Source organism: Aspergillus tubingensis (assembly GCF_013340325.1).
Source record: "Aspergillus tubingensis WU-2223L DNA, scaffold_3, whole genome shotgun sequence".
NCBI classification, from domain to species: domain Eukaryota; kingdom Fungi; phylum Ascomycota; class Eurotiomycetes; order Eurotiales; family Aspergillaceae; genus Aspergillus; species Aspergillus tubingensis.
The window spans coordinates 3,048,400-3,062,398 of NW_023336277.1; the positions used below are offsets into that span (position 1 = coordinate 3,048,400).

Below are 13,999 nucleotides of genomic sequence, written 5' to 3' on the forward strand. Positions count from 1 at the left end.
GGTAGTTCTTTCATTGCCCGTTGCTTTTTTTTTTCTTCTGCCTTGCTTCCTTCCAAGTAAAAAAAAATATAACTGAATAAGATGAAAAGAAAAAGAAAGTAGATACCTAGGGCAAATGCATTATTCGATTTTTTGTTTTGAAAAAGATGATAATAAATCGTACAATTAGCCGAATGGGTATGGAAATCGACCAACGATATTACAGAGCACACATGACATGACAAAGAAAATGGTACACGGAGGTGTGGGAACCAGACAAAGACGGTATAGAAAGCGAGGAAGGGGGAGAGAAAGGAAGAGGGAAAAGAAGAATAGAAGAATGACCGGGCGAGAGAAAGAGAAAGAGAGAGAGATCCAGCCGGCACCCCCTGCGTCCACTGTTGATGGATTCCCAGCGGTGTGTGCGCGTTCCTGCTGTCGGCAGTCTTGGACTGTCAAGCCCAAGCAGCTTTCTCTTTTCTCTCTCTCGCCATGGCCCCTTCCGGGCCCAGATCATAACCATCCGGCAATCCACCCAGTAGCCCATTAATAAAATATAGATAACCAAAATGCCGTTCCTGTGATTAAATAAGAAGCAAACCCACATGTACACCAGCCTACTCGACCGCCCTCCACCCTTCCCGCGCTCTGCAGTTTTGCCTGGCGAAAGAGACGGGGAAGGATGGCAGACGAGAGTGGAACAGTGCCAGACCGCCAGGATAAATAAAATCGATAAAGCCGCCCTTCCATGGTATAATAGATGATCGATCAAACTCCCAGCAATGCATCAAGTCAGAGAGCATCAAGCCGCATACGGTAAGCGAGAAGCGAAGCGAAGAGTTGGCGAGATAGGCTCAAAAAAATTCCCTGGGTTTGGTCCCAGCCGGCAGGACCCCTGGAAATATGCACAGTGATCCTTTGGGATCTCTGCACCCGTCCTATTTTAAAGCGCCATGGGATCGTAGCCGTGTCGTCATAGGGAGCGCTCGATCTCCTTGAATGGTGAGTCGTTGAGGATCTCCGATGGAAGGGCTCTCCGGTAGTCTCGGGGCTGGGCAAAGGGAGATGCTGAAAGAGGCCGACGCAGCTTCAATTGCTGTAAATCGCCATGTCAGTGTTGGGGTTCACGTAGAATGCAAGTGAGATGCGGAGGTCCGGTTTAGGGCTGACGACTTACCACACAGTCAGAGCATTTGCCTCCCTGAATGTTGACGCGACCGCGGCAACCGCGAGGATAATTGGCACAAGAGAACATGGCGATTTTTTTGTGGGGGAAAGTTGAGAAATGCGTAGATGTTTTTTCCTTGGTAGTCGTGGTTCGAGTGAAGAAGATAAATCCCGTCAAGGGAGCTTTTCTAGGGCTGAAACTTGCTGTCTCGGAGCGGAGCAGGAAGGGGAAAAAGTACAATAAAAAAAGAAGTGTCAAAAGCACCGGAGACAATGAATAGTAATGAAGGAGAGACAGAGGGGAGGGTTAAAAAAAATTCAAAATAGCCCCAATCGCAAGCCACGGGGCAATTACGTCAAGATCGCAAGGCCGTTGTCTTGCAGCGGCACCAGCAAGGGGAGCGAAAAAAAGGAAGCGTATTTAGGCGCACCGGCCGGGGTCCGTTGAGGTTCTAGCGCTGAGGTTAGGCTGCGCCACTAAAGTGGGTGGTGGATGGGGCGAAGAGAGACACAAAACTGCAAGAGCGTGCAGCAGTTGACTAGCAAAAAGGAATGAGTGACAAAAGGAGTGCAGGGCAGATAAATCGATCGATCAACGGTCAATTATCACACGGAGGGAAAATGGGATGGAACGTCGAGGAGACCTAAGAGGAAAAGGAGGTAAATTTGAGGGATCTCAGATTTATATCAGTAATGGAGATCTATGCGAAACGGCTTCCAGGAAGATCGGGGTAAAGGGTCGTCGAAGAACGGGCGAGTATTAGTGATAATAAATTCGGAAAGAGAAAAAAAAATGTCAAATAATATAAAGCAAGCTATGCAAATGGTCGTAATAGGCAAAAACAAATATTAATTTTGGGGTACCATGGCATCCAACGGGCCACGGGACGGGGCAAGATGGAGCCCGTGTGTATATTGTTCTGATGCAGCCCTCGAATTGGAACCAGACTTGTCTAGATACCCGACTGTGTATGGTCAATGATTCCTACCTTGTGGTGCTGGTGACAATGGTGGCGATGATGGATACTAGTAAACAAATCATAAACGCCGGGACTCACCATAATCTATCTCAGCATTCGTAATTTGAGTGTACCACAAGGGCCTGCCTTCGCTTGCTATCCTGGGCATCACCGGCTGCTGGCCTTGGCATGAATTATTTTGCTCCCTGTGATGTTGATGGACTCCCAACGGGCCATTGGTTCTTCGAATGCCCAACAGTGGACACTTGTGTTTCCCGCCTGGCTGTTCGATGGTGATCCGGAATGGGGAAAAGGGAGGGGGCAAAAGAGCGAAGGGGAAAGGGAAAAAAAAAATTTTTTTCTTTTTTTTTTCTTGTTATTCCCGAACCTACCATACAGTCTGCCCCCATGTAACAACCTGATCGCCCATATGACTCGCAGTTTTGGCCCCTGGGTGAGTGGAGGATGGATGACTTGATTGCAGGGCGGCGTGGGCCCTGTCAAAAAAGTGATTTTCACGACTCAACCATGCATCGCAATGCAGCTGGTATTGTCGACCTGGTCGCTTAAGATAGAGAAGCAGATAATAATTGGGGGACCCACTGGTACCAACAGCCGGCATCGTAGTAGCCCATGGAGTTTCGAATAGATGAGGGTAATAGAGCCGTAGCAGCAGAGTCTGGATCTTGGGCCCGAACGGTCGCACCAAGAAAGTTTCCACAGTTTCTGGAACGTCGACTGAGCTTCTTCTCCTTTTCTCTCACAGTTTCCCTTCTCTCCCCCTTTGCCCCTTTCGGAGTTGGCCCCCTCTTCTCTCAGTCTCACCCCTTTTGCCCTCTTTAGTGCGCAGTCAGCTGTCGGAAGACACGGGTGAAGTGACCAATGAAAGGGCGGTTTTACTGTCAGGTCTTTGTTCTCACCCTGGCATTGCCTTGATCCATGGCATTCATTGTTACTTCAATCGGGTGAGTCAGAAGACAACCTGAGTAGAGTCTGGATGACACCGAACGGTCCTCCGCGTCTTCCCTGGTCGCATCCTTGTCTTCCGTTGTGTTACCTCTGTTGATCACCCCTCAATTGCCTTGTTTTGTGGTGATCATTATTGCTTTTCCAATACATTCTGCCTGTTCGCCTCTCTTATTAGGGCCTCTTAATTTTTTTTTCTTTAGTTTAAAAGGTAGTAGTCTCGGTAAGAGTCAAGTGGGAGTCACTAGGTTCCGCACCGCTGGGTTGGCAAAAGTGGGGGGAGGCCTGATTGATGCCTGCCGCAAAGCCGTGGGCGGTAAATCCGTAAAGCCTAGCTTTCCCACAGCCTAGCTGAGCCTGAGAGAGGAGGGGCAGGGTATGATTGTGTCTCAGAAGCAGCCAGCCAATTCACTTCAGTCCAGTGCGAAAGGAATACGATCCGCAATTCAGCCTTGTTCATGGCCATCGGGGTCAGGATCCGTCCAGCATGTGCTGCTTAATCCAGTAGTGGACAGGTTGAAGCCGACAGACCCAAGGGAAATCCTGTCAGGTGAGCCTGGGTTCTTCCAGGCTTCCGCAATTGGTCCGCCTGCACAGAAATGCCGTGCCCAGCCATCGGTTTCAGCGAACATGACAGTAGGAGGTAATCATAACGAGCGCCAGAAAGTTCTGTTCCAGGGCCGATCCAGCAGACATCCCGGGCCGGAGGGTCCAGACCTGGACCGTCATTGTGCGGTACGGCCGAAGGTTGGTGTATGGCTGAGCACAGCATCCATTGATCAATATGTGGAAAGTAAGAGGAGGGGGGAAATAGTAGTATGAGGAGGGGAAATGGAAGCATCGGGAAACTTGATCTATGGTGGTCACTTGACCTCCAAAGGATCATGTGCCTGTATGCTACACGGATGGTCGCATTGGTTATCTCTACTTTACTACACCGTGATATTTAGTAGGTACTAGAAAGTTGTTCTGGATTCCAGTCTATAGTTCCAAGTTGGGTGTTAGGAACTACTACTCATTGATGCTTTACCACTGCCTCAATTTTGTGCACTCGGTAGGACTAGCCGGGTCTTGACGGACTACGCTCAACTCCGTTGACCGCAATAATATACTACTGACTACTAATCAATAATTCCATGACCCGGTGTGCACTTGCATGTGTTCTTCCTGCCACCATCCGGCGAGTAAGACCAATCCTATCTCTCACACAATCACAAGATAGTTGGAAAGGGCCGAAGCAGAGTCTTGGCGAAGCCTGTGATAATTTGTTTGATTTCTATATTATGGATTTGAATCAATTACTTAATTATCAGTTATACCAGACCCAAAACTACAAGCACACGCACCGTATGATATCTCAGTGTGGACATCTCCAGCAGCAAATTACCGTCCATTAATCCCCATTAATGAGCAGCAAATTACCACCCATTCAATAGATTAAACCTTGCAGCATAGATTAATATCAAGCATATATTAAAAAACCGGCATCGTCACCATCTTTCATCATCACCAGACTGACGACCACTACCAAGCCGCTGTAACCGAATCCGGTCGGACAATGGTGTGCGTCGGTTACTAAATGGTTTCACCAGTGAGCAAAAAGAGCGGACCCTCTCTTCCTCCAACAACTCAGAAATGCATCCATCTCTTACCACCATTGACTACTAGGCACAAGTAGTTCCGCTGCACGATGAAAAACCCTTCCTTTAGCGTCGTTTTTGGTGGTCTCACTTGCTTCGCTTCCATGGAGCGGGCAGCCCGTCCGTCCCTCTCATTAGCTATTTTGCCTTTCTGCCCTTGTTTCTTAATTACCTCGGGACTGGCCCGCTCTGCAACAAAACCCGCCCTTCTAATTAAATATTATGTATTAGATATTTTATCTATCTATTCAGCAATCGATCTATCCTATATAACCGAAGCAGGTCATCAGCTTGGCCCTTGAGGATCGACCAACCGTGCAATTGCTCCCACTTTGCATGGACGGCAAGCGGCAAGCCATCGACTAACTAGTAGACGAGTCTGGATGCCCATCTGTGAAGGAATCCATACCCACTGACTGGGTCGCAAGGCTAGATACGACCAAGCCCGTCAGACGGTCAGTGTCCCGATCTAACCGGGGCCAAACTTTCTTCTGTAACGGCTCCATCGTCTCCGGGCACTACTAGGTTGTGTCGCCGGCTGGAATTTGGGAATCCTAGAACGGAAGCCCAGAGCAGCGGAAGCACACAGTGTGGCTTGTACACCTTCCAACTAATCACCAACCCCCGCCCAGGAATCCTTCACTCCTTGGGAAGAAATTTGGTGTCTAGATTGTCGATCTGCTTTGAGCCTCTTCATCCGTGCCGGTCCTTCCTCTTTCCGTCTTCATTGGGCATTGTTCCCGACCGTTCTAGATCCGGCTCCCAGTCAGCTGACCCGGTGCAGAGGCAAATCCAATGTTATAGCTTGCTGGGTCCCACTGCAGGTATGGATCCAATACGATGTCGCCTTGAATGCGGTGCCGCCGTCTCAGATGGACGAGGATGTGAGTTATGCTGCGCCGAACGACCTTGGAGACGATTATTCGCCGGCAGTCAAAATTTTACCATTGTTTGATGGTGAAACCCGAAATAGCCCATGAAGATCCAGGAAAATCACCCGTTCGTATTGACTTTGCATCTGCTACGGGAGATCGGGATGATCCACATGGGCCACAGTTTCAGGAAAACTCCGCAGAGCTGGAGGTCTGCAACGCATCTTCAAACGTTAAAGAACGATTGGAGCACGAGCCACGCCCCCAGAAGTCCTACCGCCGATGCAAGTAACAGGCCGTTTCCCTCCCAGGTCAAGGCCAGGTACGCCAAAAAGCCCACCGCAAGTTCCTTCCGTCGCGCGGCAGTTCGTTTAGTCTCCCATTCTGGATCGATCGGGAAAGGGACACCCATTTGCGTCGTATCTTCTGGCAGCACGGACTGCGCCGGGATAGATACGGCCAAGGCGACGGCGCGATGATCGGAGGTTGGGAATAACGGCAGAGCATCGTACTTTAGAGGTTTGACCTGACCTCGCTTGCTCGTGCCCGGTGGAGAATCCAGATACAACACACGGTCGCACCAACTGGGCCAGCGGGTCCTCGTCCACTTCCAATCTGGGCGTGCATTATCTGCCGTTGGATCACTTGCTGCTTGGCGTGCTGCCAACGTATACTTGTATGTTGGGGGGAATGTGATCGGGGCTTCGGAGAGTCCGTGGAAACACCGAGACTGTTCCATCTCGCGGGAAAGCTGATCTTGTTTCAAGAGATGTGAGTAGTGCTGAGGGTCGGAAGGGTCTACATCCGCTCGCGGGAATCGGCTATGGTCGTCTGGTCGTGGTGACACGTTGGAGGTACGGTAATTAAGATCACCTGCTAGGAAGAGGTAGCTTGTAGGCGTGTAGATGCCCCGATGGCCTTCCTGGGAATGCCGCAGCAGGGGCGCATTTTCCTCCGCGTTGGCTGTGTCGGGGATTTCCCCACCTGCGGCAGGTGAGTAGCTGAAGACCAATCTCTCGACCAAGCTGCGCCAGTCTGCGTTCCTACGCTCGACAGCATACTCCATGGGGGCGAGGTGCGCAGCAGCGAAAGTGAGGTCCAAAGGATCCCCGGCTCCTGCTGTGCCTCTGTAGGCAATGCGCGCCCCCACGGCACCCTTGTTGCCCATGTCTTGGAAGCCAAATCCTACACGGGCGGTATCAATTGATGAGACTTGGTCAGCGACATCCGACCGAGCGAAGACCATCAGACCGGTCATCCCGGAATTGTCGGTAACCAGATTGACGTAATGGACATCCCAGTATTGGGCAACTGCGCGATCCACCACCTGTGTCAGAGCCGAGAAGTATGGCGTTAGAAATGAGCCTCCGAGAAAGGCATAGGCGATAGGAGCTATTTCCTGCAGGGAGAGCACGATGAGTTCCGGGGCTGCGGGCGAGCTGGAACCATCGGTGCGGGGTAAGGCATCGAAGAAATGGCGGGAGAAGCGGTCGACATCGACAGGGTTTCGAGCGCAATTGAACGTGAGGATGTAGAGTAAGAGTGAATCCATTGTGTGGGTGGGTTTCGGTGGAGTTAATCTTGTTTCATGAGATGCCCAACAGTCAACAGCGAAGACCGAGCGTACAATGCGAAATGAGAGAAAGCGAAGGTTGAGATTGAGGGAGATCTTGGAGAGCTGGCACGGTGGACATGTGACGATCAGTGGATCCGTTGCCGGGGAATGAGATCATTGCTGCCATCGATCTATCACCACCTCATCATCACCAGTAAACACCGCGCAACAAAATAGCAACATAAACACACATTTTAATATTTTACCACCGACTGGTTTATTCTTGTATGATTCTGCCATCATACCAGAGCTGTTATTTGACGTTTATCCGTTCCAGTGACACCTGTCCTAGAGCTTCCCTTGCAACCCGTCAGTCAATTCCACCAACAACATCCCTTCAGCCACATCTTCCTCTTCATCTTCCATCTCATACACCCAGTGTGCTTGACCTGCGCGCGGACTGCGCACTTCTACCTCCATCTTCATCTGCTTGATAAACGCTATCACCTGGTTCTCCGCTACATGATCCCCGGCTGACACAAGCACTTCTATTAACTTCCCAGATAGAGGAAGGACAATGTGTCGAGGGTTACTCATGTCTCCACGGCGATGAGCAGATGAAAATAGAGCAGATGCTGTGGTTGAGGTGGCTGCCAGTTCCAGCCGATAAGCACTGGAAGAAGTGGGTGTCTGGTACTCGATCTCCGCTGCAAGCGAAGTCGGAAAGTCATTCCGCAGCACGCGTGTTAGTTGGAGATGATGTTGCTGTGACTTTTCAGACGCTTCCACTGGTGTGAGACTGATTGACCATGCATCTCCTCGCCGGAATAGAAGATTCGAAGAAGGCACGCTAGGCAACGCAGAGGGACGCTGTCCCTGCACAGGTGCTTGAGTACGGACCGATCGGGAGACAATTACTCCCTGCTGGAGCACTTGATCCAGACTGGACTCCAGCCATTGTGTGTCAATCCTTCCAGAAAGGAAATCTTCCTGAGCGACGATCCCTCTCAGCAATTCCAAGTTAGTCCGAACACCAGCCACTGTTGTGTCTGCAAGCACTCGCCGGGCCTTGAGCACTGCTGCCTCCCAGGTAGATGCAGTGACAATAATCTTAGCAAGTAAGTTATCCAATTGCGCCCCTACCACAACAGGACTGGCCCCAGCAGCACGAACATGAGTATCAACTCTCACGCCACGGCCACTCGGAACATTTAAGTCAGTCACCTTCCCAACACTGAGCGCAAACTGATTGCTCGGATCTTCCGCACACAACCGGAGCTGAATCGAACAAGCCTTAGGCGCATCCAACCCCCCACCCCCAAGCCCAACCTCCGCAAGCGTACACCCCATCGCCAGCTTCAACTGAGCCAGCACAAGATCCACCCCCATAACCTCCTCCGTAATCGTATGTTCAACCTGTAACCTAGGGTTAATCTCCAAGAAATAAAACTCCCCACTCCCCTCATTAACCAAAAACTCCACCGTCCCCAAAGACCTATACCTAATAGCCCTTCCCATCCTCACCGCAGCATCCACCACCCTCTTCACAAGCCCCCGATCCCCAATCACCGACGGCGCAATCTCAACCACCTTCTGAAACCTCCTCTGCACACTGCAATCCCTCTCCCACAGATGCCTCACCTCCCCCCCATCCCCAACAATCTGCACCTCCACATGTCGAAACCCCTTCACAGCCGCCTTCTCCACGAACACCGTCCCCGACGGCGACTCATTCACCGCGCCCCTCACCGCACCCTCCAACCCTTCATCCCCATATACAAGCCGAATCCCCCGTCCCCCACCCCCATCCACTGCCTTCACCATAACAGGATACTGCACTTGCTTCGCGAATGCCCGCACCTCTGCAATATCTGCCGTCGGCTGCGCCATCGCCGGCAATACAGGCACGTCGCATTCCACGGCTAGTTGCTTGGCTTGCAGCTTATCCCCCGTGCGAGATAGTACTGAGCTGCCCGGCCCTATGACGGTGATGCCAGCGCCTTGTAGACGGGCTGCGAAATCAGCGCTTTCGCTGAGGAAGCCGTAGCCGGGGTGTATGGCATCGATGGCATGCTCTTGGGCTAGATGCACTAAGTACGGGATGTCGAGGTATGTCGACACTGATGGGATGAGAAGTGCTTTATCTGGGTGAGCGGTGTCACAATGCGAGGTGTCGTCCTCAGTGTAGATGGCGTATACTTCTATGGGTGGGGAAAGCTCGCGAGCGGCTTGGATGATGCGCACAGCGATTTCGCCTCTGTTGCTTGACAGTTAGTTTGGGGGGGGTAATGTGGATATTGGGCAATGGCGTACCTGTTGGCGACGAGGAGTCGTCGGAAGGGTTTAGAGAATGTCATCATGGTACTGGTATGTTGTAGTGAAAGATTGATGGATTCGAATGCATAGATAGGTAGATTGGATTGACTGTTGTATGTCTAGATGGGGTTGGTTGCATCCCTCGGACCTCGGAATTAAGAGACCGTTGCGCTCATAGATATGATCTTTACCCCTCATGAGGGACAGCCCGCAGCAGTAACATGCAAGGGGGAAGCCCTGCAATTGAAAATAAGCTCAACAACCACCGCTTAAATATATGATATGAATACAACATAACTAATTGAAACACACCATGTCCGACAAAACCGACAAACCCCCCAAAGAGGACTCCCCCTCGCGCAACCAAGCCACCAAACGCCTCCGCCAACTCTCCGCACAGGTACTACCACCCGACTACTCCGACGTGCTCTCCCACATCAACACTCTCCGCACACTAGCCACAACCCCAGACCCATCTCGCAGAGGCTACATCCGCCAAAAGCAAGCAGGGAAGCTATGGGTTCGCGAACGTCTCGAACAACTTCTCGATCCCGACAGCTTCCAAGAAATCGGCTCGCTCTCGGGTACTGTAACATGGGAGAAAACCGGGCCTATGCGCGAGAAGCCCGTTGCCTTTACACCCAGTAACAATGTCCAAGGTATGGGGAAATTGCGTGGTCGGAAAGTCCTACTGACTGCGGATGATTTCACTCTCCGGAGTGGTCATGCGGATGGTGCTTCGCATGGGAAAACGCTCTATCTGGAGAAGCTGGCGCTGGCTCTGAGGTTGCCTGTTGTTAAATTGGTGGATGGGAGTTCGGGGGGAGGTAGTGTTACTACGATTCGTACGGCTGGGTGGAGTTATTTGCCGTATGTGTCGATGTATAGGCATGTTGTGGAGCAGTTGAACCAGGGAATTCCGAATTTGGGGGCTGTGGTTGGGCCGGCTGTATGGTTTTTGATACCCATCATCATTCATCTTCGAGTGGTAAATGTATCAGCTGACAGTGGTGTATAGATTGGATTGGGAGCTGCACGAGTAGTATCCTGTCATTTCTCCGTTATGGCGGCGGATGTGGGATCGCTCTTCAACGCAGGCCCGGAAGTAGTGAAGGGAGCCACGTTCGAGGAAGGACTGGACTTCCAGACTCTAGGTGGCCCGATGATACATTGCACTAACGGGACCATCGACAATCTAGCCGCCAACGAAGCCGAGTGCTACGAGCAGCTGCGCACTGTATTGAGCTACCTGCCCAACTCTGGACGGGAAGCACCACCGGTTATTGCTGCTGATGATCCAGAAGACCGTGAGGATGAGGCGCTGCGCCGGATCATCCCTCGACGGCAGACGCGCATGTACAACCCGTGGACTATTATTACCAGCGTCGTGGACAAGGGGTCATGGTTCGAGATTGGTGCGCTCTGGGGTCGCACTGCTATCGGGGGTCTGGCGCGCCTGGGAGGGCGACCGGTGGGCGTGATATCGCTCAATTGCGAGGTAAATGGGGGAGCTTTGGATGCAGCAGGCAGTCAGAAACTTGCGCGTTTACTGAAGCTCTGTGATGTGATGAATCTGCCTGTTTTGCAGTTCATTGACGTTCGTAAGTGATACGCTGTGTTCTTCCCTTTCAAGACACGCTCCGCTGATAATATGCAATGCAGCGGGGTATGCCATCGGCACCGTCGCAGAACGAACCGCGACTATGCGCTGGGGTGTAGAACTAGGCAAGACATATTTCACCACGACGATGCCCTTGTTCAATGTCATTACGCGACGAGCCTATGGGGTGGCTGGAGGTCTTATGCTTGGAGCGCGTGACCCGGTCATGCAAGTGGCTTGGCCATCCGGTCAATGGGGGTCCTTGCCATTGGAAGGTGGGATTGAGGTCGCACATCGTCACGAGCTGCGCGAAGCGGAGAAATTAGGCCAGAAGGAAGCCCGGTATAAAGAGCTGGAGGAGGAGTATCGACGGTTGATGAACCCAGTGCGGACGGCAAATGCATTTGGCGTTGAGGAGATCATCGACCCGAAGGATACTCGGCGGGTGTGTTGCGCATGGGCGCAACATGTATATGAGGTTATGATACCGGAGAGACTGGCCGATCGTGCAGCAGGGAAGATTCAGCCTATTTTTATGTAGGCTGCTAGCAAGTCACTCCATCTGGTGTTGGTGGATGTGAATTGGAAGTACAATCATTTCCCGCTAGTACTAGTAGTCCCTCGTTAGCTTGTAGACAGGGGATGCAGTATGTAACCGAGACGACCAAGAGCAAACAAATTAAAACATCCAATATACGAGATTACCCTCTCGTCCCTGGAAATCCCCACTAAGCGTTCATTTCGGTTAATTCCGATGGTGTCTGACAGCCAAGTGGGGAGCAAGCAAGCAAAAGCAATCAAGTCCCTGAGGGGTCGCCCGGAGGTTCGGAAATTAAATCAATTTCAGGGTCCATCAGTTAAACACTACTAAGATAGATAATAGAGAAATAACCCCCTTCACCACCATGTAGCTTTTATAAAATTATTTCTCATCTTTTAGAATAACCGTACCAAGTAATACCCAACAGACAAACACACCATGAACTTCACCATCATCAACGGCCAAATCTACACCCCGGGCCTAGCCATCATCGATGCTCCACAGCCCTATACTCCCCTCGGAGGAGGTACGTCCATCCATCCATCCATCCATTCACCCCCAACCAAACCCCCAACTAAGCAAAAAAACTAATAAACACAGACACCCTCCAAATCGCCATCGACACCTCCGGCGACGGCCAACTCACCTCTTCCAGCTCCTCCTCCTCCACCGAATTCCACACCCTCCACCTCTTCCTCACCTCCACAACCACACACAAAAACCTCACCATATCGAACGGCACCACTCCCAGCACCAACAACACCTACGTGGGACCCGTGCTAGACCTCGAGCCCTCGTCCACCGTCAAGCACGTGAACTGGATCTGGCCGGCATGTTTCGTGGGGAATGGTGGGGATAAACCCCCCCGGGGAGATTATAATGTCTCTGTGCATCAGAGTTTCCGGTGGGACGGGACGGATTATTATACGGTGTTTGAGTTGCCGATTTCGGTGACGAATGCTATTGAGGAGAGTGAGGAGAGGGTGGATTGTGCGGTGTTGGAGAATGAGTGGGTGGGGTGGGAGGTGTTGAGGGAGAGTAATGATACTTTGAAGGGGCAGCCTTGGGTGAGTGGGAGTCAAAGTGGTGGGAGTGGGAGTGAGGGTGAAAGTGGAGGGGGTGATGAGAGTACTAGTGGGAGTTTGGGGAGGAGGGGGTATAGAGCTGGGGTTATGGGGTGGGTTGTGTTGGGGTTGGTTATGGGGGTTGTTATGTGTTGATTCTCTTAGGTGGGAGAGGAATTCAGTTGGGATGTTATAATAATGGTAATAATAGTCGGGTTGTCTGTAGTGTTGTTACTGTGGTTCATTTGAGTGTCATGTTATATATCTCTAGGGCAGGCTTGATACTTCATGTGGTTGTTTGTCATTTGTTTATTAAGGTCAAATACATAGGTAGTAGCTCTCAAACTCCGATCCAAATTGAACGCTCATCATCAAAGATAGGAAGGACACTAGGCAATCTCCAGCCCAGTATACATACAACAGACGCATCGTGGCAATCGTGAACAAATGACCAAAGGTGTTAAGACAGAAAGAGAAGATAGAAGCAAAGAACCAAAGGAGAGGAGTGGATAGAGTGAAGCCCATGTGGACTACTCATGCACGCCTCATACGAAACCAGGTTGGTCCAAATCAAATGGAAGGCCGACGGTCGCCCCAAAGCCCAACGATACCCATGGCGAGGGCAAGACCAGAGAATACAGCCCGCACCTGCTGGAATCGACGCTCCGTGTTCATCTCCTTCTGTACACTTTCACCGTTGACATTCTCCTCTGCCTCGACCACCACGATGTCCTCATCCTTTTTCTGCTTCTGGACTGTCAGGCAGCCGCATCCGGTGTCCTGCAGAACAGACTGGACCCAAGCTACGAAGCCATCCTGGCCGTGGAACCAATAGTCGAAAACATAAGAGCCAACGGTCGAGGTAACGCACATCCAGATCAGATAAGGGTGCTTGCGCTGTTTAGAAGAGAGGCTATACGCGAACAGGAGACATCCGTTGGCGATGTTGGTCAGCCGCAGACCATGTTTACGGTTCAACCGCTTGACCTCGTTGAGGGACCGGGACGCGGTGGTAGCAGTGGGAAGAAGACTCAAGGAGGGGATGGCGACACTGGAAGCGGAGTATGACATGCCCTAGAGATGATACATTGCGCGTCAGTTGGCGGTTGGACAGCTTTGATGAGATCTAGCCCAGAAGGCTCAAAATCTTCGCAACAGGTCATAGAAATCATACCGTGAGCAGTCCCAGGGACACTGTGCCAACGAACTTCGAGACGGTGATGGGACACGCCATGGTGATCGCGGGACGAAAGTCAATGCTGCAAGAGGAACGTTGTGACTTGAAAGATTTGCTCCCCTAAGGAGGATGGAAAATCAATTTTTGAGGCGCCTGATAGAAT

General features: G+C 51.4%; 6 protein-coding genes across 6 annotated transcripts; 2 read left to right on the forward strand and 4 right to left on the reverse strand.

Annotated features, from left to right (window-relative positions):
* Positions 1 to 952: 952 nt before the first annotated feature.
* Positions 953 to 1,234, reverse strand: AtWU_02140 (carboxyl transferase domain family protein; the record flags this gene model as incomplete). Its single annotated transcript, XM_035497254.1, has 2 exons — positions 953 to 1,075; positions 1,157 to 1,234. 2 exons carry the CDS (start codon positions 1,232 to 1,234, stop codon positions 953 to 955), a joined length of 201 nt encoding a protein of 66 aa, XP_035353147.1.
* Positions 1,235 to 5,809: 4,575 nt separating this feature from the next.
* Positions 5,810 to 7,135, reverse strand: AtWU_02141 (putative inositol 5-phosphatase; the record flags this gene model as incomplete). Its single annotated transcript, XM_035497255.1, has 1 exon — positions 5,810 to 7,135. The coding sequence occupies one exon, from the start codon at positions 7,133 to 7,135 to the stop codon at positions 5,810 to 5,812; it is 1,326 nt and encodes a 441-aa protein (XP_035353148.1).
* Positions 7,136 to 7,486: 351 nt separating this feature from the next.
* Positions 7,487 to 9,498, reverse strand: AtWU_02142 (putative pyruvate carboxylase; the record flags this gene model as incomplete). The annotated part of the gene is made up of 2 exons (XM_035497256.1): positions 7,487 to 9,395; positions 9,452 to 9,498. 2 exons carry the CDS (start codon positions 9,496 to 9,498, stop codon positions 7,487 to 7,489), a joined length of 1,956 nt encoding a protein of 651 aa, XP_035353149.1.
* Positions 9,499 to 9,767: 269 nt separating this feature from the next.
* On the forward strand, positions 9,768 to 11,595 carry AtWU_02143 (acyl-CoA carboxylase subunit beta; the record flags this gene model as incomplete). Its single annotated transcript, XM_035497257.1, has 3 exons — positions 9,768 to 10,403; positions 10,473 to 11,055; positions 11,117 to 11,595. 3 exons carry the CDS (start codon positions 9,768 to 9,770, stop codon positions 11,593 to 11,595), a joined length of 1,698 nt encoding a protein of 565 aa, XP_035353150.1.
* Positions 11,596 to 12,033: 438 nt separating this feature from the next.
* On the forward strand, positions 12,034 to 12,815 carry AtWU_02144 (propionyl-CoA carboxylase beta chain, mitochondrial; the record flags this gene model as incomplete). The annotated part of the gene is made up of 2 exons (XM_035497258.1): positions 12,034 to 12,121; positions 12,196 to 12,815. The coding sequence occupies 2 exons, from the start codon at positions 12,034 to 12,036 to the stop codon at positions 12,813 to 12,815; spliced, it is 708 nt and encodes a 235-aa protein (XP_035353151.1).
* Positions 12,816 to 13,229: 414 nt separating this feature from the next.
* AtWU_02145 (uncharacterized protein) lies at positions 13,230 to 13,893 on the reverse strand (the record flags this gene model as incomplete). Its single annotated transcript, XM_035497259.1, has 2 exons — positions 13,230 to 13,733; positions 13,834 to 13,893. The coding sequence occupies 2 exons, from the start codon at positions 13,891 to 13,893 to the stop codon at positions 13,230 to 13,232; spliced, it is 564 nt and encodes a 187-aa protein (XP_035353152.1).
* Positions 13,894 to 13,999: the final 106 nt, after the last annotated feature.